This window comes from Aquarana catesbeiana, linkage group LG04 (assembly GCF_042186555.1).
Source record: "Aquarana catesbeiana isolate 2022-GZ linkage group LG04, ASM4218655v1, whole genome shotgun sequence".
In the NCBI taxonomy this organism is placed as follows: domain Eukaryota; kingdom Metazoa; phylum Chordata; class Amphibia; order Anura; family Ranidae; genus Aquarana; species Aquarana catesbeiana.
In genome coordinates, this window is record NC_133327.1 from 519,486,228 (window position 1) to 519,506,556 (window position 20,329).

Genomic DNA, 20,329 nt, shown 5'->3' on the forward strand with positions numbered 1-20,329 from the left:
GAGTCTGATCCTCAGATCTCCACAGATCTAGACAAATAAATCTTGACTGCCCAGACAACGTCCAAGGAATGCAGTCGTCTCTCTTTCGCTAAAAGATGCTGAGAGAAAAAGGTAAAATAATGTCCTGATTTAAATGAAAGGCTGACACCACTTTTGGCAAAGGATGGAACAGGTCATAATACCACCCTGTCGTGGTGAAGGATCAAGCATGGTTCCCTGCACAAAAGGGCCGTCAACTCTGACACCCTTCTAGCTGATGTGATGGCCATCAGAAAGGCTAGCTTGCGTGACAGCAAGTCTAACGGACTTTCCTTGATAGGCTCAAATGGTTGCTTCTGTAACACAGACAGCACCAAGTTCAAGTCCTAAGGACACATAGGTGACATAATGGGGGGAAGCAAACGAGTTACCCCTTGCATAAAAGATTCGGACCAGCGAATGAAAAGGACTTCGGAAGAATACTGACAGGGCTGAAATCTGACCTCTGATTGTACTCAAAGTCAATCTGATTTCCACAGCTGACTGCAGAAAAGAGAATTCTCCCAATCACTTATATTTCAGAGGATGCCATTTTCTAGCTTCACACCAAGCAATATAAATCTTCCAGACTTTGATAGATCTTCCTAGTGACATCTTTTCTAGCATTCACTAGGGTAGACACCACTGGTCCCGAGATGCCATGGTCCTTCAACACCCTGGCTTCAATAGCCATGCTGTCAAATTTAGAGATTGTAAACTGGGGTGGAATATAATACCTTGAGACAGTAGATCGGGGCAGCGTAGAAACGTCCATGGCCCATCTATTGCCAATCTCACAATCTCCGGTAACCAGGTCCTTCTGGGCCAGGCTGGTACCACCAAAAATGACTGGAACCCTCTGTCTCCAAATCCTGCACAACAAAATGTGGAAGGAGAGGGATCAGGGGGAAAGCATAAACCAGGGAGTACTGGCTCCATGAAACTATCAGAGCATCTGCTCCGATTGCCAGAGGATCCATTGTTCGGGACACAAACTGCTGTAGCTTGTTGAACCTGTATGCCAATAGGTCGACCTCTGGCCATCCAACTCTGGCAAATTTCCTTGAACACCCCTGGGTATAGGGACCATCCCCCCAGGCAGATCTGCTGGCGGTTGAGATAATCTGCCTTCCAGTCCTCTACTCCCAGGATATGGACTGCCGATAGAGTCGGCACACGTCCCTCTGCCCTGGCTAGTATGTAATTAACCTCCTTCAGAGCTGAACGACTCCTGGTACCGCCTTGGTGGTTTATATAAGCCACTGCAGTGGCATTGTCAGACTAAACCCTGATAGGGCAGTCCTGAAGCTCCACCGTCCAGGATCGTAGGGGCCAGACGTACTGCCCATAACTCCAGGACGTTGGTGGGCAGGATCTGTTCTGTCCTTGACCATTTCCCCTGAGCTGTAAGCCCCTATAGGGTCGCTCCCCAGCTTGAGAAACTGGCATCTGTAGTCAGTACTCTCCAAGTTACCAGGGGGAAGGATCTTCCCTTTCTCCGGTTCTGATCCTGCAACCACCAGTGTAGGCTTAAGCGTGCCCGAGGAGATAAGAACATTAGACAATCCAGGGCTTGTCCTCTCCTGTTCCAACCAACAAGAGGTCTTGTTGTATAGGCCTGGACTGGAACTGGGCATAGGGTACTGCCTCGAAGGAGGACACTATCCTTCCTAGAAGACTCATACAGAGCCAAATGGAGGGTTGTCTGGTGCCCCTTATCCGACACGCCTGATCCTTCAGGGCACAGATCCTTACGGGTGGCAAAAATACCCTTGCTTGGACCGTATCTAGGATCAGACCCAAATACTTCAAACTTTGAGCTGGTCCCAATGCTGACTTTTTGGTATTTACCCAGCCCAAGCTTTCTAAATACAGCACTGTGCAGGTTATGCTCTGTTCTAGAACCTGTAGTGAGTGATCTGAGCAGGAGGTCGTCCAGATACCCACCAGTACTGGTGCTAGGACCTTTGTGAACACCCGGGGAGCTGTGGCAAGCCTGAAGGGTAGAGCCACAAACTGAAAATGACGTTCCTCTACTGCAAATCGCAGGAACCTCTGATGAGGCTGAAAGATAAGTATGTGTAAATACGCCTCCTTTATATAGATGGAGGCTACGCCTCCTTTATATCTGGAGTGAGGCTACAACTGAGTGGACAGACTCCATCCGAAAGAACTGGATTAGTAGATACTGGTTCAGGGATCTTAGAAATCTGAGGGGGAACTCCCCATAATTCCAGCTTGTAACCGCAGGATATAGTCGAGGTGACCCACTGGTCCTGAACCACTGTTCTCCAAATCTACGCAAAGTGCAGCAGCCTTTCGCCCCCAACCAGATAGAGTGGGGCGCCCCCTCAAAAGGAGTGCTTGGTGTTGGGTTTAGAAGAGTTTTGGACCCAGGGCTTTTTCTGGCCCTGGCCTTGCCCCTGGCTCTAGCACCCCGTTGGCAGCTGAACTGCCTTGGCGCTGAGACACCTGAGGTTTTTACATGAGGGACGCCTGGTGCTTCTCTTTACAGGAAGTAGAGAACTCTTGGGTCTGGAAAGCTTTTGGATAGATTTGTCCAAATCATCACCAAATGTTCCCCTTTAAAAGGGGAAACCTGCCAATAACTTCTTACAAGAAAGCCCAGCTGACAAGTTCTTAAGCCACAAAAGTCTGCACAGATGTACAGACAAAAGAGCCAAACAAGAAACCTGCTGTATTGAATCCTTTAAGGCATCAACAGCAAAACACAGCGCTCGAGGAATATCTTATTTTCAGCAAGATCATCCTTCTGGTTAGGCCTGTCAGGCCGTCTGACCCGATCCTTTTACGGACTGACACATACCAATTGCTGCAACAGCTGGCTAAGTGGCTGAACTGGCCAAAGAAAAAGGAAGCCTTTAATAATGACTCCAGTTTCTTGTCAACAGGGTCTTTCAAGCCCTGTGCATTATCCACCAGACAAATTAAGTTCTTGTTTAAGGAAGAGACTGCCGCATCTATGGCTGGCATGCTCCACTTAGTGCTAGTTCACACCAGACGCAGTTCCGTTCAGTTCCGTGTGCTTTTTTTCTGCACTAAAAATGCATGCACAGTGTTTTCCATGTATTCCAATGGCTCTAGTTCACACCATGCAGTCAGTTTCCAGTCAGTTTCCGGTGCAGAAACTGACCAGAAACTGACTGCATGGTGTGAACTAGAGCCATTGGAATACATGGAAAACACTGTGCATGCATTTTGTGCAGAAAAATTAAAGTTACGTACCGGTAACGTCTTTTCCTGTAGTCTTTCAGGACAGCCACAATAGAGAGATAGTCTCCTCCCCTTCCTCTGGAAACACTGCGCCAGCCCATAAATTCTCTCCTCCCCTGCCGGACCTCAGTTCTTTCAAGAGTACCTCCGGCCAGCTGGGGAGACACAAGAACACATTAATAACATACCAATCAATATCATTACCATATTGCGTTCTGGTCTTTAATAAGACCCCCCCAAGCTTAGGGTGGGTAACTAGGGCTGTCCTGAAAGACTACAGGAAAAGACGTTACCGGTACGTAACTTTAATTTTCCCTTTTCGTCATTTCAGGACAGCCACAATAGAGAGGATAATCGAGCACTTACCAATTAGGGTGGGACTACAGCTTGCAGAACTTTTCGTCCAAAAGCCTGCTCACCTGCCGCCACCAAGTCCACTCTGTAATGTCTAACGAAAGTAGAGTAGCTGGACCAGGTTGCTGCCTTGCATATTTGCTCTGGCGTTGCTCCAGCCTTCTCTGCCTGGGAAGTTGCCACTGCTCTGGTGGAGTGTGCCTTTATGCCTCTAGGGATCTCCTTCCCTGCTAAAGAATATGCCTGCCCAATAGCTAATCTAAGCCACCTGGCAATCGTGCGTCGGGACGCTCTGAGACCCTTTCTGGCCCCAGAAAACAAAATAAATAGAGAATCAGACTTCCTTATTGTTTTAGTCATCTCTAGGTATTGTAGGATACACCTCCTTACATCTAAAAAATAAAATTTTAGTTCCCTTTCACCTGAAGGATTGGGACAAAACGAGGGTAGGACTATTTCCTGGCTTCTGTGAAAGCCTGACGCCACTTTAGGTAAAAAAGCTGGATCAGTCTTAAGGACTAACCTGTCTGGCAAAATAACACAAAAAGGAGGTCTAATTGATAACGCCTCAATTTCGCTGACCCTCCTGGCAGTTGTCACTGCTACTAAAAATACTGTTTTTAGGGTAAGCTCCCTTAACAGGCACTTGTCCAATGGCTCAAAGGGATTTCCCGTAAGGCTCTTTAAAACCAGAGATAGGTCCCACCCGGGAAAGGGAGGACCCCTGGTAGGTCTCTGTCTTGACAGTGCCTTAAAGAATCTGACCACCCATGGATTGGTAGCCAGAGACTTCTCCAGATAAGCACTGAGTGCTGAAACCTGACTTTTAAGGGTACCTACAGATAAACCCTTGTCCGCTCCACACTGCAGAAACTCCAACACAGCTATGGGACTCTGCACCGAGAAGGAGTTTTCTATGCACCATTTGTTGAAAAGGAGCCAGACCTTTTTGTAAATCCTACGTGTCTCCTTTTTCCTACTGTTGAGGAGGGTAGAGATTAAGCTCTCCGAAAACCCCTTGGATCTTAATATACCCTCCTCAGTAGCCAGGCCGCTAATTTCCACTGCTGCACCTGTGGGCAGAGGACTGGACCCTGCGACAGAAGATCCTTTCGAGGTGGAAGGAAAAGGGGCGGCTCCGCTGCTAACTGACTGAGGATTGAAACCCATGCCCTTTTCGGCCAATGTGGAGCTACTAGAATGAGAGAGGTGCTCTCTAGTTGAAACTTCCTCAGAACCGCCGGTAACAGCACCGGAGGAGGGAAGGCGTAGCATGTCCTGAAATGCCAATTCTGAGACAATGCGTCCACCCCCAGTGCTCCTTCCCCTGCATTTAGGGAGAAAAACCAGGGGGTTTTCGCGTTGTCTTTTGAAGCGAAAAGATCCACTTCCGGGGGTCCCCATTTCTTGGATATGAGATTGAAGACCTCCTGGTTGAGGGCCCAATCTCCTTCCTTTAGACTCCTCCGGCTGAGGAAATCTGCGATTATATTCCTCTCCCCTCTCAAAAAAAACCGCTGAGAGTGAGAGGGTGTTGGACTCGGCCCAGCTTAGAATATCTTTTGCTAGGGCCAACAGACTTCCTCTCCTGGTGCCTCCCTGCTTGTTTATATAGGCCACGGTGGATGAGTTGTCCGACCGTACCTGTACATGGTGGCCCTGGAGTTCCTTTTTGAAAAATCTGAGGGCTAGGCCTACTGCCCTCAGCTCTTTCCAGTTGGAAGACCTTTGCAGTTCGTCGCCCTTCCATGTGCCCTGCGCTAGAAGGGATCCCAAATGTGCCCCCCAGCCTTTGCCACTTGCGTCCGTGGTTACGATCTGCGGGACTGGGATAAGCCACAGACGTCCCTGTGACAAGTTCACTTCCTTCCTCCACCACCAAAGAGATCTTTTTATTTGATGGGGAACCTGTACTAAGGTGTCTAGATCCCTCTGACTGTGGTCCCATACTCTTAGTACATATGACTGCAGGGGACGAAAATGTAATCCTGCCCACTGCACCGCTGGAAGAGTAGATGTTAGAAGGCCTAACGTTGACATTATGGACCTTTTTGACACCAGATGGTTGCACTGGAGGGAGAAAACTGCTCTGTCCAGCTTTAGAATCTTTTCCCTTGGAAGGAAAACTCTCAAAAGCGTAGTGTCCAGCAGGTATCCCAGGTACACAATGCGCTGTGAGGGAATGAGACTGGACTTTTCTAAGTTCAGCAGCCACCCCAACCCTGTTAGTACCCGCTTTGTAAGATCGAGGTCCTTGATCAACTGTTCTGGGGATACTGCAAATAGGAGCAGGTCGTCCAGATAGGCTATGACTGACACCCCCTGGAGTCGCAGGAAGGCCAACGCCTCTGCCAGTACCTTTGTGAATATGCGGGGCGAGGAGGATAGCCCGAAAGGCAGTGCTTGAAACTGTAGATGCAGTATTGTACCTTTCAGGTCTATTGCTAACCGGAGAAACTTTTGGGAGGTTTCTGCGATAGGGACGTGTAAATACGCGTCTGAGGTCCAGAGACACCATGTAACCGTTGTGCGGCAGCAGGGCCCTGACCGTAAAAATTGACTCCATGCGGAATCTTTTGTAGCAAATTGACCTGTTTAAGGGTTTTAAATTCAGAATCAACCTGAATTTCCCCGAGGGTTTTTTCACTACAAATACGTGGGAATAGAACCCCTCTCCTTCCTGCCCCTTTGGTACTCTGTGAACTACGTTCTGAATTTCCAGTTCCTTCAGGGCGTCTACCAAAGCTTCGGCCCTTGCTGTGCAGGTGGAAAGCTGCGTAACAAGGAACCTTTGCGGGGGGGGCTTTGAGAATTCCAAGAGATACCCCCTTCTTATGACCCCCAGGATAAATCGATTGGGTGAGAGGGTCTCCCACTGTGGAAGGAAGGCCCCCAATCTTCCTCCCACCGTGCCTAGAGAGTCATTGATCTTTGCGGGCTTTCTCAGGAGGGCGAAAAATCGCCCCTCCTCTGCCCTTGCCTCTTTGGCCCCAAGTTTTCTTCCCTCGTTTGGGAGAATCCTTGCCTTTTTTCAGATGAAACCCCTTCCTTGCCTGAGCTGGGGCTTTCCGTTTAAGCGGAAAGGACTTCTTTTTGTCCGCTGTACGGTCTAAGACCGTCTCTAACCCAGGACCAAAGAGTAGATCACCTGTCAGGGGTATCCCGCACAATTTGACTTTAGAGGCGGTGTCCCCCGGCCAAGTTTTCAGCCAGAGCGCTCTTCTGGCCGAATTTGCCAGTGCCGCTGATCTGGCCGACATACGGACTGACTCTGCCGAGGCGTCTGCAATGTATGCGATTCCTCGCAGAATCGTGGGGAACGAGGCTAGGATAGTTTCCTTGGCTGTGCCAGCTTCAATATGCTCCTGAATCTGGAAAAGCCAATGTTCTAAATTGCGGGCTACCACAGTAACAGCCATTTCTGGCTTTAAAATTACCCACAGTTGAATCCCACGTCTTTTTTAGAAGTGAGTCTATCCTCTTGTCCATGACATCCGACAAGGCCCCCATATCCTCGAATGCCAGGTCTGTGTGTCTAGAGACCTGAGAGAAGGCGGCGTCCAATTTGGGATTTTTATTCCAAATGGACCCTGGATCCTCTGAAAATGGGAACCTTCTTTTAAGGGAGCTAGAAAAAAAGGGTTTCCTCTCAGGATCCTGCCACTCCTTTTTAATCGTTTCCACCAGAACTTCATGTACTGGAAAAACTTTTCTTTTTTGATCTCCCAAGCCCTTATACATAAGGTCATGGAGGGATAGGGGTTTTTTATCCTCGTGTATACCGAGGGTTGTATATATTGCCCCTAAGAGGTCTTCCACCTCATCCAGGGACAATTTATACCTGGAGATTTTCCTGGACTCCCCGTCCTGGTCTTCCCCTTCTGACTCCTCATGAGAGTCAGACGTGCCACTGTCCGGTTGCCTCAGCTCCACCCCGGAAGGGCCTGACGTTTCCTCTGCCATAACTAAATTAGAAGATCTGGCAGGTGCAGAGCCCTGAGCATGAGGCGGGGTTGTATCCTGCTGAATGGGTTTAGAGGGAAGCTGAAACGTCTCAAAAAACGTTTTAAAGGATGAAAAGGTGGATGACAGCTCCTTCACAGAAGCTGCCAAACCAGACTGCTGTTCAGATTCCCTTTCCTTAACCAGGGAGTCTATGCATTCTTTACACAAAACCTTAGTCCATGCTTCCCCTAAACTGTCTCTGCAAGAGGCACACTTCCTTTTAGAGACATGAGTGGACTTTGTTTTTTCTGTAGATTTCTGAAATTACATACAAAAACCACATATCATTCAGCATGTTTAAGTGGAAACAACCCTGGGAGTGTACCAGAACCACCTTAAGGGAACTGCGCACACCCCCCCCCACCCCCTGACCACCCAGGGGGTCTGCCCCCCCTCTAAGTAAGGAACCATACATGAGGAGGAGCAATCCTTAGATAGAGAGGACCCTTCCCCAGGGAACTCTTACCTTTGGAAGGATGGAGATAGCGTCCGTATGAGTTGCAGCATCTGCCTCAGACATGACTGCAGGTGGTTGCCTGTGTAGAGTCTCACACTGTCTCCACGTGTAGCGACTCACTCCAGCCTGAGCCCGGCCCCCTATCAGCACCGCGACCCGGAACCGGAAGTCGCGGGTCAAAGGGAAAGCGTCCGCCCCCCCACCGGAAATGACGTCACCCGTCGTCCGGCCCGCTGGTTCCAAATTTTGCAGCCTGTACAGAGAACAGGGAGAGCGGACAGTCTCCATGCTGCGGCCCTGTGGACGCGATAGGGGTCCCCCACGACCTGATGCCGCGCTCAGCAAGGAAGGGGTGGCTTCAGCTGCGGTAAGCACCGCCACTCTTTATCCTGGAAGCCCCTGCTTCCCTAGGGATGTTTCTTTAAAAAGAAAGGCCACAGTCTCCCTGACTGCACCCGGCCTGGTTCCTCTGCACAGTGTCTCCCCACCGGAGGAAACACTAATAACTGAGGTCCGGCAGGGGAGGAGAGAATTTATGGGCTGGCGCAGTGTTTCCAGAGGAAGGGGAGGAGACTATCTCTCTATTGTGGCTGTCCTGAAATGACGAAAAGGGAAAAAAGGGCACAAAACTGCACGGAACAGCATCTAGTGTGAACTGGCCCATAATGAACTTTTCATCCATGGGATATAAAAAGGGAAAACCTCTCGGGGGGGGGGGGGGGGGGGAATCCTTTCAGGATGTTCCCAATCAGCATACGTCGCCTTTTTCATCAGTGAGTGCAAGGTGAAAGCCTGTGCGGCCTGAAGAGTCCTCAGGGACCCCAAAGAGGACCAGGGGGGCTCAGTAATCTCTGCAAGATGCAACTTGAAGGTAGAACGAACCATCTCGGTAAGAGTCTGGATCAAAATCCTCTGCGACTGAGAGGCAGACACAACTAGATTTTCTTGTCCAGATTGCTCAGAAGCAGACTCATCCGCCAGGCCCTCCACAGAATCCTGAGCTTTTAGCTCTTCCCCACCCTCAACCCATTCCTGCTCCAAACTAGGGGGCTCGGGGAATGGGATCTGTCACGCTTCTTGCCACCCTGCGGGATGGAGTCAATCATGCCAGCAATCCTGTCCTCTAACCCGGCTAGGGTTGAGGACAGTTCATCCTTGGTGATAAAGGGTGAAGCAGCAGCTTTGACTGTAGGCACAATACCAGATAGGCGCAGCGGCTCAGATTGCCCGGAAGCCTCTGGTCTTTCAGGGTATACAACACTAGGGATACGACTAGGTTCATCAGGAGCTACTGATGACATAGGTGTGCCCTTCCCTATAGTGTTAGCCTTGCTCCTCTTTTTTGAAGAAATTTATCAGCACCAAAAAGGGAGTACCTGGGCGTAGTATTAACACACCTCAGAAGGGAGACCCATTAATAGGGCTCACCAAGCCCCTATGCAACAATCCTGCCAAGCACCTTAGCCTGCCAAGCAACACCTGGTGACTCATGTAACCCGAGTAAGGACAAATGAACCGCTGCAAATGCCTGGTTCAGAGCCTGCTCTGTGTGCCACAGCTGCCTTCTGGCATAAACAGCTTAAATAAGCTGGCTGTGTGCCGGGACGGTCTGTGCAAACGCACGCACATGCACGGTCCCAGCAGATGGGCACAGCTGTATTTGCATATGACACAAATCTTCGTGCACCCAGATTAAGCTATGGCACATGCACGGCTCCGAGTGCGTATGACGCCTATGGCGAAGCCCCGTGCGCCATGGCCGCCAGACAAACTGCTGAGCATAGCAGAATTTACTTTTGCGAATGCAAGAGGCAAAATGGCGCCATCATTCAGGTGAAAAACAGCCAGACACAAGCAAAAAAGGTACACTTTGCAAACACCTACAGCTAGCCCAAAAACGTACCCGTATGGTCACCGCACACAGGTGTCCAGCCTCTAGCTAGCTTGACTGATTGTTGCAATCACAGGGACACCCCACAATAAGTAATTAAGGGAGTTTCTTACATGTCCCGGTGCAGGGCAGCTTAGAAACCAAGAGCCCAATATTCACCCATCACGGTGGGTTTCTGTCACTTGAGGACCTTCAAGGACTGGGTACCCTTTTCATGTTTAGGGTCCACTCCCTTGGACCTGTACAGCACCCTGCAGGAATGCCTCAGCGCTGTGGTGTCCAGGATTCCACTTCGCAGGGTTCAGCTCCTGGAGGTCGCATTACAGGCAAAACCTTGCAAGATCTTGCATCTTCTCTGCGAGGCTCGGGTACCATTTATCAAAACATATAGAGCCTGTGTCAAGTGGATCTGATCGGTCAATCCCTTGATTCATTTAAGAACCGTTTGTGGGACTAGAGACCTGGAGCTCAAACACACGTCCCCATCCACCTTGCAGACACTGGTAAAATAAACTGATGTACTTCCTCTATGGGAGGGGTTATATAGGAGATCACTTCCTAAGACTTTGTCTACCAGTGTCCATTCACCTAGAGATGGCGTATAACCCAGTAGGTAATGAATATAAGCCTAACTTTTTCCCATGATGTATAAAAAAGAAAACAAAATGTATTTTATTGGGATTTTATGAGGTAGACCGACACAAAGTAGCACATAAATGTGAAGTGGAAGGAAAATAATGGATGGTTTTCAAAATTTTTCACAAACTACTGAAAAGCGTGGCGTGCATTTGTATTCAGCCCCCTGAGTCAATACTTTGTAGAACCACCTTTCCCTGCAATTACAGCTGCAAGTCTTTTTAGGCATGTCTCTACCAGCTTTGCACATCTAGAGTGACATTTTTGCCCATTCTTTGCAAAATAGCTCAAGTTCTGTCAGATTGGATAGAGAGCGTCTGAACAGCAATTTTCAAGTTTTGCCACAGATTCTCAATTTGATTTAGGTCTGGACTTTGAATGGGCCATTCAATACATGAATATGCTTTTGATCTAAACCGTTCTATTGTTGCTCTGGGTTTATTTTTAGGGTTGTTGCCCTGCTGGAAGGTGAACCTCTGTCCAGACCTCACGTCTTTTGCAGACTAACGGGTTTTCTTCTAAGATTGCCCTGTATTTGGCTCCATCCATCTTTCTCATCAACTCTGACCAGCTTCTCGCAAACAGGCCTCCTTATGGCTTTCAACCATGGCTTTCTTGTTACCACTCTTCCATAAAGGCCAGATTTGTTGAGTGCATGACTAATAGTTGTCCTGTGGACAGATTCTCCCACCTGAGCTGTGGATCTAGGCAGTTCCTCCAACGTTACCATGGGCCTCTTGGATACATCTCTGATTAATGCTTTCCTTGCCCGGCCTGTCAGTTTAGGTGGACTGCCATGTCTTGGTAGGTGTGCAGTTGTGCCATACTCTTTCCCTTTTTGGATTGCTACAGTGCTACACAAGATGTTCTAAGCTTGGGATATTTTTTATAACCTAACCCTGCTTTAAACTTCTCCACAACTTTATCCCTGCCCTGTCTGGTGTGTTCCTTGGCCTTCATGATGCGGTTTTTGCAATAAGGTTCTCTAACAAACCTCTGAGGGCTTCCCAGAACAGCTGTATTTATACCAAGCTTAAATTTCACACAGGTGAACTCCATTTACTAATTAGGTGACTTCTGAAGGCAATTGGTTCAACTAGGTTTTAGTTATGGGTATCAGAGTAAAGGGGGCTGAATACAAATGTATGCCACACTTTGCAGATATGTTTAAAACCATTTATCATTTTCCTTCCACTTCACAATTATGTGCCATTATGTGTGTTGGTTGATCACATAAAATCCCAATAAAATACATTTACGTTTTGGTCGCAACATGACAAAATGTCAAGGGGTATGAATACTTTTCCAAGGCACTGTATTTAAAATCAGACCCACTAAAAATAGAATGCCAAGTAACATGCATCTTAGATGCTTTGTACACCATACTGAAATGTATAGGTGTGAAGTTGAAAGGGGCTTTAAAGTAGAACTTTCTCATTTTGGATAGAGAAAGGGAGGATTATAAATCAGTCTCATTTAGATTTCCCTTCACTTCCTGTCCCATAGCCAAAACAGGAAGGGAGAGGAAATCTCTGCAAAGGGAATCTGTTGGAGCTCCCCCAGGTCACCAGAACTAATGTCCCCATTGGAAGATTTCCCCTCTATTACTTTTCTGGGGACAACCCAAAATTTGGGATTTTCTTTTACTTTCAATGATAATGGTAAACAGGACATTTAAAGGGCAAATCTCCCCAACGGGGGCACAGCCTGCACTAAAAAAAAAAAAAAAAAAAAAAAAAAAAAAAAAAAAAAAAAAAGACAGGGGTCTTAATCCCTCTCCACTATCCAAAACTAAAAAAGAAAAGGCCTTTAGTTATACTTTAATGAGAGGAAGACAGAAGCTGATATTGCAGACCTCCTCTTGAAATACTTTGTGGATCATCTGTTGCCGTTCACAGCATAGATGACTAGAAACAAGTATGCAGGTCAAAGAAAAGTGAGAAATTTGCATCTGTTCTCTTGCTCCAGGGGAGCAGCTCAAAGTATTGAAGTCAGAGACAACTAATATCTTTTGAAGAAGGGGTCACTAATGGTAGTGTATACAGGACTGAATCAGCAGTTTACTTCTTCGGGGCTCCAGTGAATCATTAACTACCATAGTTCCTCATTTTGCTCAAACATTTTAAAGTCTTCTCCCTAAAGGGGTTATAAAGGTTCGTGTTTTTTCACCTTAATGCATCCTAAGCATTAAGATGAAAAAAACACCTGGCAATGACACCCCCCCCTAATTACCTGAGCCCGTTCACCTGCTGTGCTCGTCCCCCGGTGTCCTCTTCTCCATGGAGTCTGGCCGTTGATTGGATAGATAGGATAGATTGATAGCAGCGCAGCCATTGGCTCGCGCTGCTGTCAACCACATCCAATGACGCGGCCGCCGGGGGGGGGGCGGGACCGAGTCATACACTCGGTCTATGGACACAGCGTGTATGACAGGGAGCGAGCCCGCAAGCTAACCCCCTCGGGATAGAGCTTCCCAGAGGGGGGTTAGCTATTGTGGGGAGGAGCCGAGATAGCTGCAAGGGACCCCAGAACAGGAGGATTGGGGCCACTCTGTGCAAAACGAACTGCACAGTGGAGGCAAGTATAACATGTTTGTTATTAAAAAAAAACGAACCCATACAACCCCTTTAACATGATAGTTTTAAAAAATCCAATAGATAGGGACACTCTCATAATGGACACAAGGGATATATTATCAGTTAACATGATTCTCAAACCTCTACCAAACACTGAAATACCAGTTTTGGGAAGACCCAACTGTTCAGAACTAAAACAGCAGGTCTTTCTTATTATAATGACAGGTTTAGAATCTAATATCAATTTGCCCCAGATAACATCTCTAATGCAAAAAAACAAAAAACAAAAAAAAAAAAAAAAAAAAAACAGGCCTCCAAGAAGGATAATAAATAGTAAGCCAGGGAGATCAAAGATAGGAGGCAAATTTAGGGGAAAATTGAGAATTTCAGATTGACCAGGTTTTATATTGAGCACTTAGAATTTGATAATTATATTTTTTAGTCACATATGTTTTTTTTTTTACTTTGTTACTTTTTTGAATGTTACATTACTATAGTCTAGCGCAACACTTACAACTGTATATTTTGTGTGACTTTTGGTCACTTTTTCTGCTCACGGTGTTTGTCTTTTGCACATAGTTTTTTTTTTTTTTATACATAGTAATATTAATTTGCTAGTTATAATTTTATCCAATGTGAAGGTAAAGAATTGCACAGCTTAGACTGAACCTAAAAAATGTGGGATTTTTTAGGCAAAAAAAGTGAAATTTCATATAAGTATATAAAAAAAAATATTTATTGTAGAAAAATTACATTAAAAAATCTCATGTCGAAAATTACAAAACATTACATCAATGATATTATCAATATTGCACAATTGACTGTTAACCATAAAGTGGTAGTTCCCATCTACTTGCTGTTCCCTTAGTCATTGATTGTGCCGAGGAATACAGCAGAGGGCGGTAGCCAACGCGTTTCAGATTATACTGTTATAAATGAATCTTCTTCAGGGAATAATACCAATTAACGTAAAAATATGTTTAGCAGAAGCACTCCTCCAGATGGCAAGGATACCATACATCGGTCATTGAAGACCTACGTCAAAGAGTCACCAAATTATCAGCATCCAATGGTTGCATGATGTGGGCTGCCCCAAAACACAATGGAAGGCTTGCATCAAAAATCCCCCTTAAGCCAAAATGTGCGTTGGTCCAGGGAATTCCCTTTCTAAATATAAATTGTGGCATAGGGCAAAGTTCCCAAGGACTGGCAACAAGAGGAAAAATTGCACAGCTTGAACCCCCTAAAAACAATGACAGTCAATTTACGTGTAAAGAAAAAAAAGATGTAAAAGTAGGCTGTGCAAAAAAAGCCCATTTACAATAAACAGAGGGTAGATTGTGCACACAGTTTTCTTCTACAGTCCAGAAGACCATTTAGTCCCCAACCATGAATATGGTCCTTCTGTAAGGGTGAACAATGTCTAGTTCATGTTAAAACAGACTTGATTTAGGATTCATTAAACTTTCCAACCTAGCATGTAAAGAAAAGATCAGATTGCAATCAATGATCTGGCTACAGTAGAAGCTAGTACAGGCTGTCCTGTTCTCTCCAAAGCACATCAAGGTTAATGTGGGCATTTGTGGGCACTGATTGGGCACATGTGGATGGCCATGGGGTACATACCTGGCCATTTACATGTTGCCCCTTACCAGGTGGTCCTAGTGGCGATCCCTGGTGGTCCAGTGTAGTGATCTGAGGGGGGGCTGCACTGATAATCAGCGCAGACCCCCCCCCCCTGCCAGGAGAGCCGCTGACCAGCTCTCCTCTACTCACGTCTGTCAGACGCGAGTGAGGAAGAGCCGATCAACGGCTCTTCCCATTGACAGCGTGATCAGCCGTGATTGGACACGGCTGATCACGTGGTAAAGAGCCTCCGCTGTGCTGACACACCGCTCCACCGATCGCCGCGATGTGCGCCCCCGGCGGCATGTTATCCTGCTGGACGTCATATGACACCCAGTCAGGATAACAGAACCACTTCCCGGACGTCAATCCGCTATAGGGCGGGCGGGAAGTGGTTAAAGTATTACTAAACCCAGGACCCTGCATTCACTATATCTGGTCTCTCACAGTACACATAACATGGAAATGCAATAGTTTTAGTAAATATAAACTGCTACATATCTTTTCTCAACAGCAGTTAGAGCAGTCTTGTGACTTCTATCAGTGTCTGGTTAAAGCTTGATTGTCCAATGAGAATGCAGGACCCCTAACCCTCTGGACATTGCCGATTGGCCCTGTGCTAATCACATGCACTCTTCCAAGAAAAAAAAAAAAAAAAAAAAAAAAAAACAACTCTAGCAATACACACCAAACTGAGCATGTGTAGCCTGTCCCCTGGCTCTATAAACGTCAGGTTATTTTTTGGAGACAGTGGAAGGAGGAGATGATCAGAGGAGACAGGATCAAACACAGCTTTTTACACAAACGCAGAGGATTACGCCTTAAGGTCCACAATGAGTATAACAAGCATTCTTTACTGCATATACAGACTATTTTGGGTTTAGTAACACTTTAAGGACAGCACGATGACCAAGTCGTTAGCACTCTTTCCCTACAGCTATGGGCCCAAAATCCACCAGGGATGTGTCAATTTTGTATTTTCTAATTGTTTTTCCTGCAGGCATTGGCCCTGAAAAAAGATAAATAAAGTGAGGTTTTGCCAATTAAGGGAACACACACACAAAAAAAAAAAAAAAAAGTTTTTCAGATCCAGCTGCAGCACATGCAATACCTTTCCTTTACTTCTCTAAAGCCAGTTTACCTGTTGGGTGCAAAGTAAGATACTTGGAATTCTGGGTATGGGTATAAGACTTGCCCGCCCAACCCCCCCCCCCCCCCCCCCCCCATTTCATGTGACAGCATTGGTGCCTTGTTATTGGTCTAACAGTTTCACACAAGGGCAGGGAAGGACTTCAAAGCTCTGTGGATGTGTGGACAAACTGAACTGTGAGCTTGCATCGGGCTTTCTTTCCCTACACCCAAAATGACAGGAGAGGAAACTGCTGGGGAGGGGTAAGTCAAGTAAATCCTATTTTTCCTCTGTATTGGCAACAGAAAGGATTGTATTAAGGAAATCAGTGCACTGCATTGTTTGATGGGTGTGGAGGATACAATATTCCTGCTACAAAAGTTTTAGCACTCTATGGGAATATAAGCTGTCAAAATGTTGGTGATGTAGATGATGACCAGGCACACTATAAAGATACTGTGTGGCACTAGAGTGTGCTCACTTTACTAAGAAGCTGCAGGCAATTGTATGTGGCCACACAAGTTTGCTTTATCCAGCTACCTCATTTGGCCTTAGTGTTAAAGTAGGGGTATGAAGAACACAAGTGCATGTAATCCATACAGATTACAAAATTTAACACGACAGAATGAAGTTGCATGGATTCATCAATCATCTAATGTCTATATGTATGTTAAAGGAAGCTTGTACTGAGAAAAACAGAATGCCATTTACTGGTTTCTCCTGAAAAGGGTAGTTTATAATATTTTAAGCTGTTCCCCAAGAACAAGAACTGATCTACATACTTGTTCTAGGTGAATGATTTCACAAGCTGAATTAGACCAGTGTGGCAGTCAGGCAACTAGCATTCAGCATGAAAAACAAACTTTTTCCCTTGCATTAGAAAATGCTCGCTTGTTCTTGTATATACCTCTTCCATAGGGATAACTTGAGCATAGCCACCTCCTGCTGCTCCACCTATGAATATAACAACATTTATATAAAAAAGAGAATACCATACAATTTTAGCAAAAATAAAAAAAATAAAAAGATACGCTTACTAGGAGTCAGAGGAGTGGATTTACTAAAGGCAAAAAGGGCTGTGTAGGTGCACCAATTTTCTCAGTTTAGTAAATGTGGTAAAGCTCTGCTGCTTTGCATCAACCAATCATGTGCAAGCAAAAATTCTGTTTTTTTATTTTCCCTCCATCTGATTGGGTATTCTTTACAAAGTGAACCTATACCTCGTGATTTACCGAAACTGGAGAGTGCAAAATCTGGTGTACAGTAGCTGTGCATGGTAGGCAATCAGCTTCTAACTTCAGCTTGTTCAATTAGGCTTTGACAAAAAAAAAAAAAAAAACTAGAAGTCGATTGGTTTCTACGCAGAGCTGCACCCGATCTTGCACTCTCCAGTTTCAGTCAACCCATCTATTTGCCTTTAATAAAGCCACCTCATAGAATGCAATGGCAGACACACTACAAGAAAAGGATTCTCAACTACTGCTCTATCCATCAAATCACCAACAAACCAAGTATACTTCAAAACAATTTCAAGTTATAATTCACACCTTCAATGAGCTCGAATGTTAGAATGCATTATAAGACAATTTACTTACTGATAAAGTATTATAGTAAAATAAAAAAAAAGAAAAGAAAATAAGCAGCACAGAAAAAAGTGCACCTCTGATGAAAATAAAACACTGGGTATGATTCAAAATCTTCACGGCAAGGAGGTACAATAAAATTTTTTAAAAAGTACTAACTTCAAGTGGAAGTAAACTTTTTTTTTATCTTGTGCCCACAGTAAGGCTTACCTGTAGGTACAGTGAATATCGCCTAAACCTGCACAGCTTAGGATATATTTACACTGCATTCAACCGGTGACGTCACATGAGTAAGCTGTCCCTTCAGAGTGCCGTGCTGCCGCCTGTGACTCCCACGTGCATGCGCAGGAGTGCCGTCATCACAGCGCAGCCAAATCAGATGCCCGGAGGATGCAAACCTGGAAGAGCGCGCTGCTGGAGGCCTTCATTCTAAGATATTTCATAATGTGCTAGTAGGCGATGCCTACTAGCACATTATGCCATTGTCTTACAGGGTTTAAAAAGAAAAAAAAAAAAAAAAAAAATGTGGTTTACTACTGCTTTCAGTGTGAGAAAGCATGTGCTTAGAGATAGACAATGGTGTGCTGTCTACCACATGCAATCTAAAAAAGTAAATTATTTTTATTATTATACAGGATTTATTATTGCGCCAACAGTTTGCACAACACTTTACAGCATGAGGGCAGACAGTACAGGTAGAATCAGAGGGCCCTGCTCAGAGCTTACAAAACAAAATTATTTTTTTTTGGTTGAGCCAGACTCCTAGAAGAGATCCTGATTGCACTGCTGCCGAAACAGCCAAGGTTAGATGATCTACATGTGGTTTGGATGTAAGGCTTGGGTTCGAAAACAACTAAGGAGGCAAAATATTAAATTTTGGATAATTATGTCAAGTCAGCTAGGAGGAAACTCTAGATGCTAGGGTCCCGATTCAACTACCGACCCAAGACTACCAGGCAGTTTTTATACAACCTAGTGAAAAAACAGCACTGTCCATAGGTGGAGGTTCTAATATAGGGAGGACTGTTATTTGGGCCTAATTGAGGAGGCATTTACATCCAAGCGTACAACATGATTTACACAAAAGTACCTTCTATTTCCTGAGAAACTTATTTAGTTTTAGTGAAAGAAAGCATCTCTCTACTCCAGCTCCCATCATTCCAAACTTACCTTTAACACCAAAAGTGGGCCCTTGTGAAGGTTGTCTCAAGCATGCAAAAGAATTGATATCTTTATGTGCAGTGAGAGCTTGTACCAGCCCAATGGTAACTGTGCTTTTTCCTTCACCAAGAGGAGTAGGCGTTATGCTAAAATTGTGAAAAATAAAGAAGAAACATATGTCAAATGACTTTGGGATACTTGCTATGGGATGGTACTTCCAAAATAAAGTGAAGAAAAGGTCATAGCTGCAACATGAATGAATGAGGCTGCTGTAAGCTGTACCTGGTCAGACAACACACATGGCTTGCATTTAAACCATTCGGCGTGATACACAAGAGAAGAATAAACTATTATTTTGGCAAGAAATCGAAAGACTGAAGTGAATTTTGATAGGGGTTTACAAATAACTACAGAGCCAAAATCTGAAAAACTATCAAATTATCCCCTGCGGAGCTGCTTTAGCTGCTATTCAGGTGCTTCCGTGTATCCCTGAATGTGCAAAAGCGTAAAATTACACCATCAGAACAGCAATACAATTCTAGGCATGCAAAAAGCAAATACAAAGAATACACAGCCATAAGACAAATGTAAATCCAAAACTAAGACACTCAATTATGTGCATGAGAACTAACCACACGATGTTAACATTTAACCAACTAGTAGTATGTATAGGAATCTAGGCTTACAAAGAAACCTGACTGAAGGGTGATATTGCACACAGCATGCACATTCAAAAAGATCTGCACATGTCCCCCAGTCATTGAAATGTGAGGGACAGCTTACGTCAAAAATGCTGTGTATATGAAAATGAGCACTAGTCATCAGTTTGGCAATTATTTGTATACAGCCTACGCACAGGCTTTTACACAAATTTATCAGCGGTTTTAGATCAAAAAGGACACAAGAAAATGAAAACTAGTAGCTTTATTTTCCATGATTACCAGGCAGAAATGCTTGTCATACACAATTTCCTAGTAATTTTAGCCACTTTAAAAAATCTTTGACCACCAAAAAGATTAAACTATAACTATGGGCAATTTTTTTTTTCATTTTGCAAAAAGTAATGAGTAATAACCCATCAGGTTTTTTGCCATAAATGTCCCATTGGAGAGATTTTTCTTCGCTTCCTGTTCCAAAGCCAGAAGAGAAAGTGAGAGGAAACCTTTCCAAAGTGAGTCATCAGACTCTTCTGCGGACAACCTGAAATTTGGCATTTTCTTTTGCTTTCAATAATATTGGTAAACAGTTACATAGTCAGTGGTGAACTGGATGGACTGGTGTCTTTATTCAACGTTACCGCTCTAACAGTTTAGGGTTAAACTGCTTCTCCCTGCGTGGCCATGTCGCTTAAGAGATCGGAGACTGAAGAATTCTTTCCCTATGCTAGAATCACTATTTAGATACTTGTATATCAGGATCATATCTCCCCTTAAACTTCTTTCCCCTGGAGAAGAGAGATTTAATGTTTGCAGTCATTCCTCATAATGGAGGTCGTCAAGCCCCCTTATTAGCTTTGTTGCCCTTCTTTGGACTCTTTCCAGATCCAGCACATCCTTCCTAAAGATTGGTGACCAAAACTGGACAGCACACTCAAGATGTGGCCAAAACAGAGGTTTCTGACCTGGTAGAATTATAATTTTATCTCTTGAGTAAATAACC

General features: G+C 45.1%; 1 protein-coding gene across 1 annotated transcript in view; it reads right to left on the reverse strand.

Annotated features, from left to right (window-relative positions):
- The window catches only part of MTHFD1L (methylenetetrahydrofolate dehydrogenase (NADP+ dependent) 1 like), a 455,506-nt gene that overhangs the window by 340,564 nt on the left and 94,613 nt on the right, over positions 1–20,329 (reverse strand). The window contains exons 12-13 of the mRNA XM_073627780.1: positions 18,680–18,816; positions 16,834–16,880 (exon numbers count right to left, since the gene is read on the reverse strand). Of these exons, the coding sequence (XP_073483881.1) occupies positions 16,834–16,880; positions 18,680–18,816 (184 nt within the window). The remainder of the gene's footprint in view (positions 1–16,833; positions 16,881–18,679; positions 18,817–20,329) is intronic.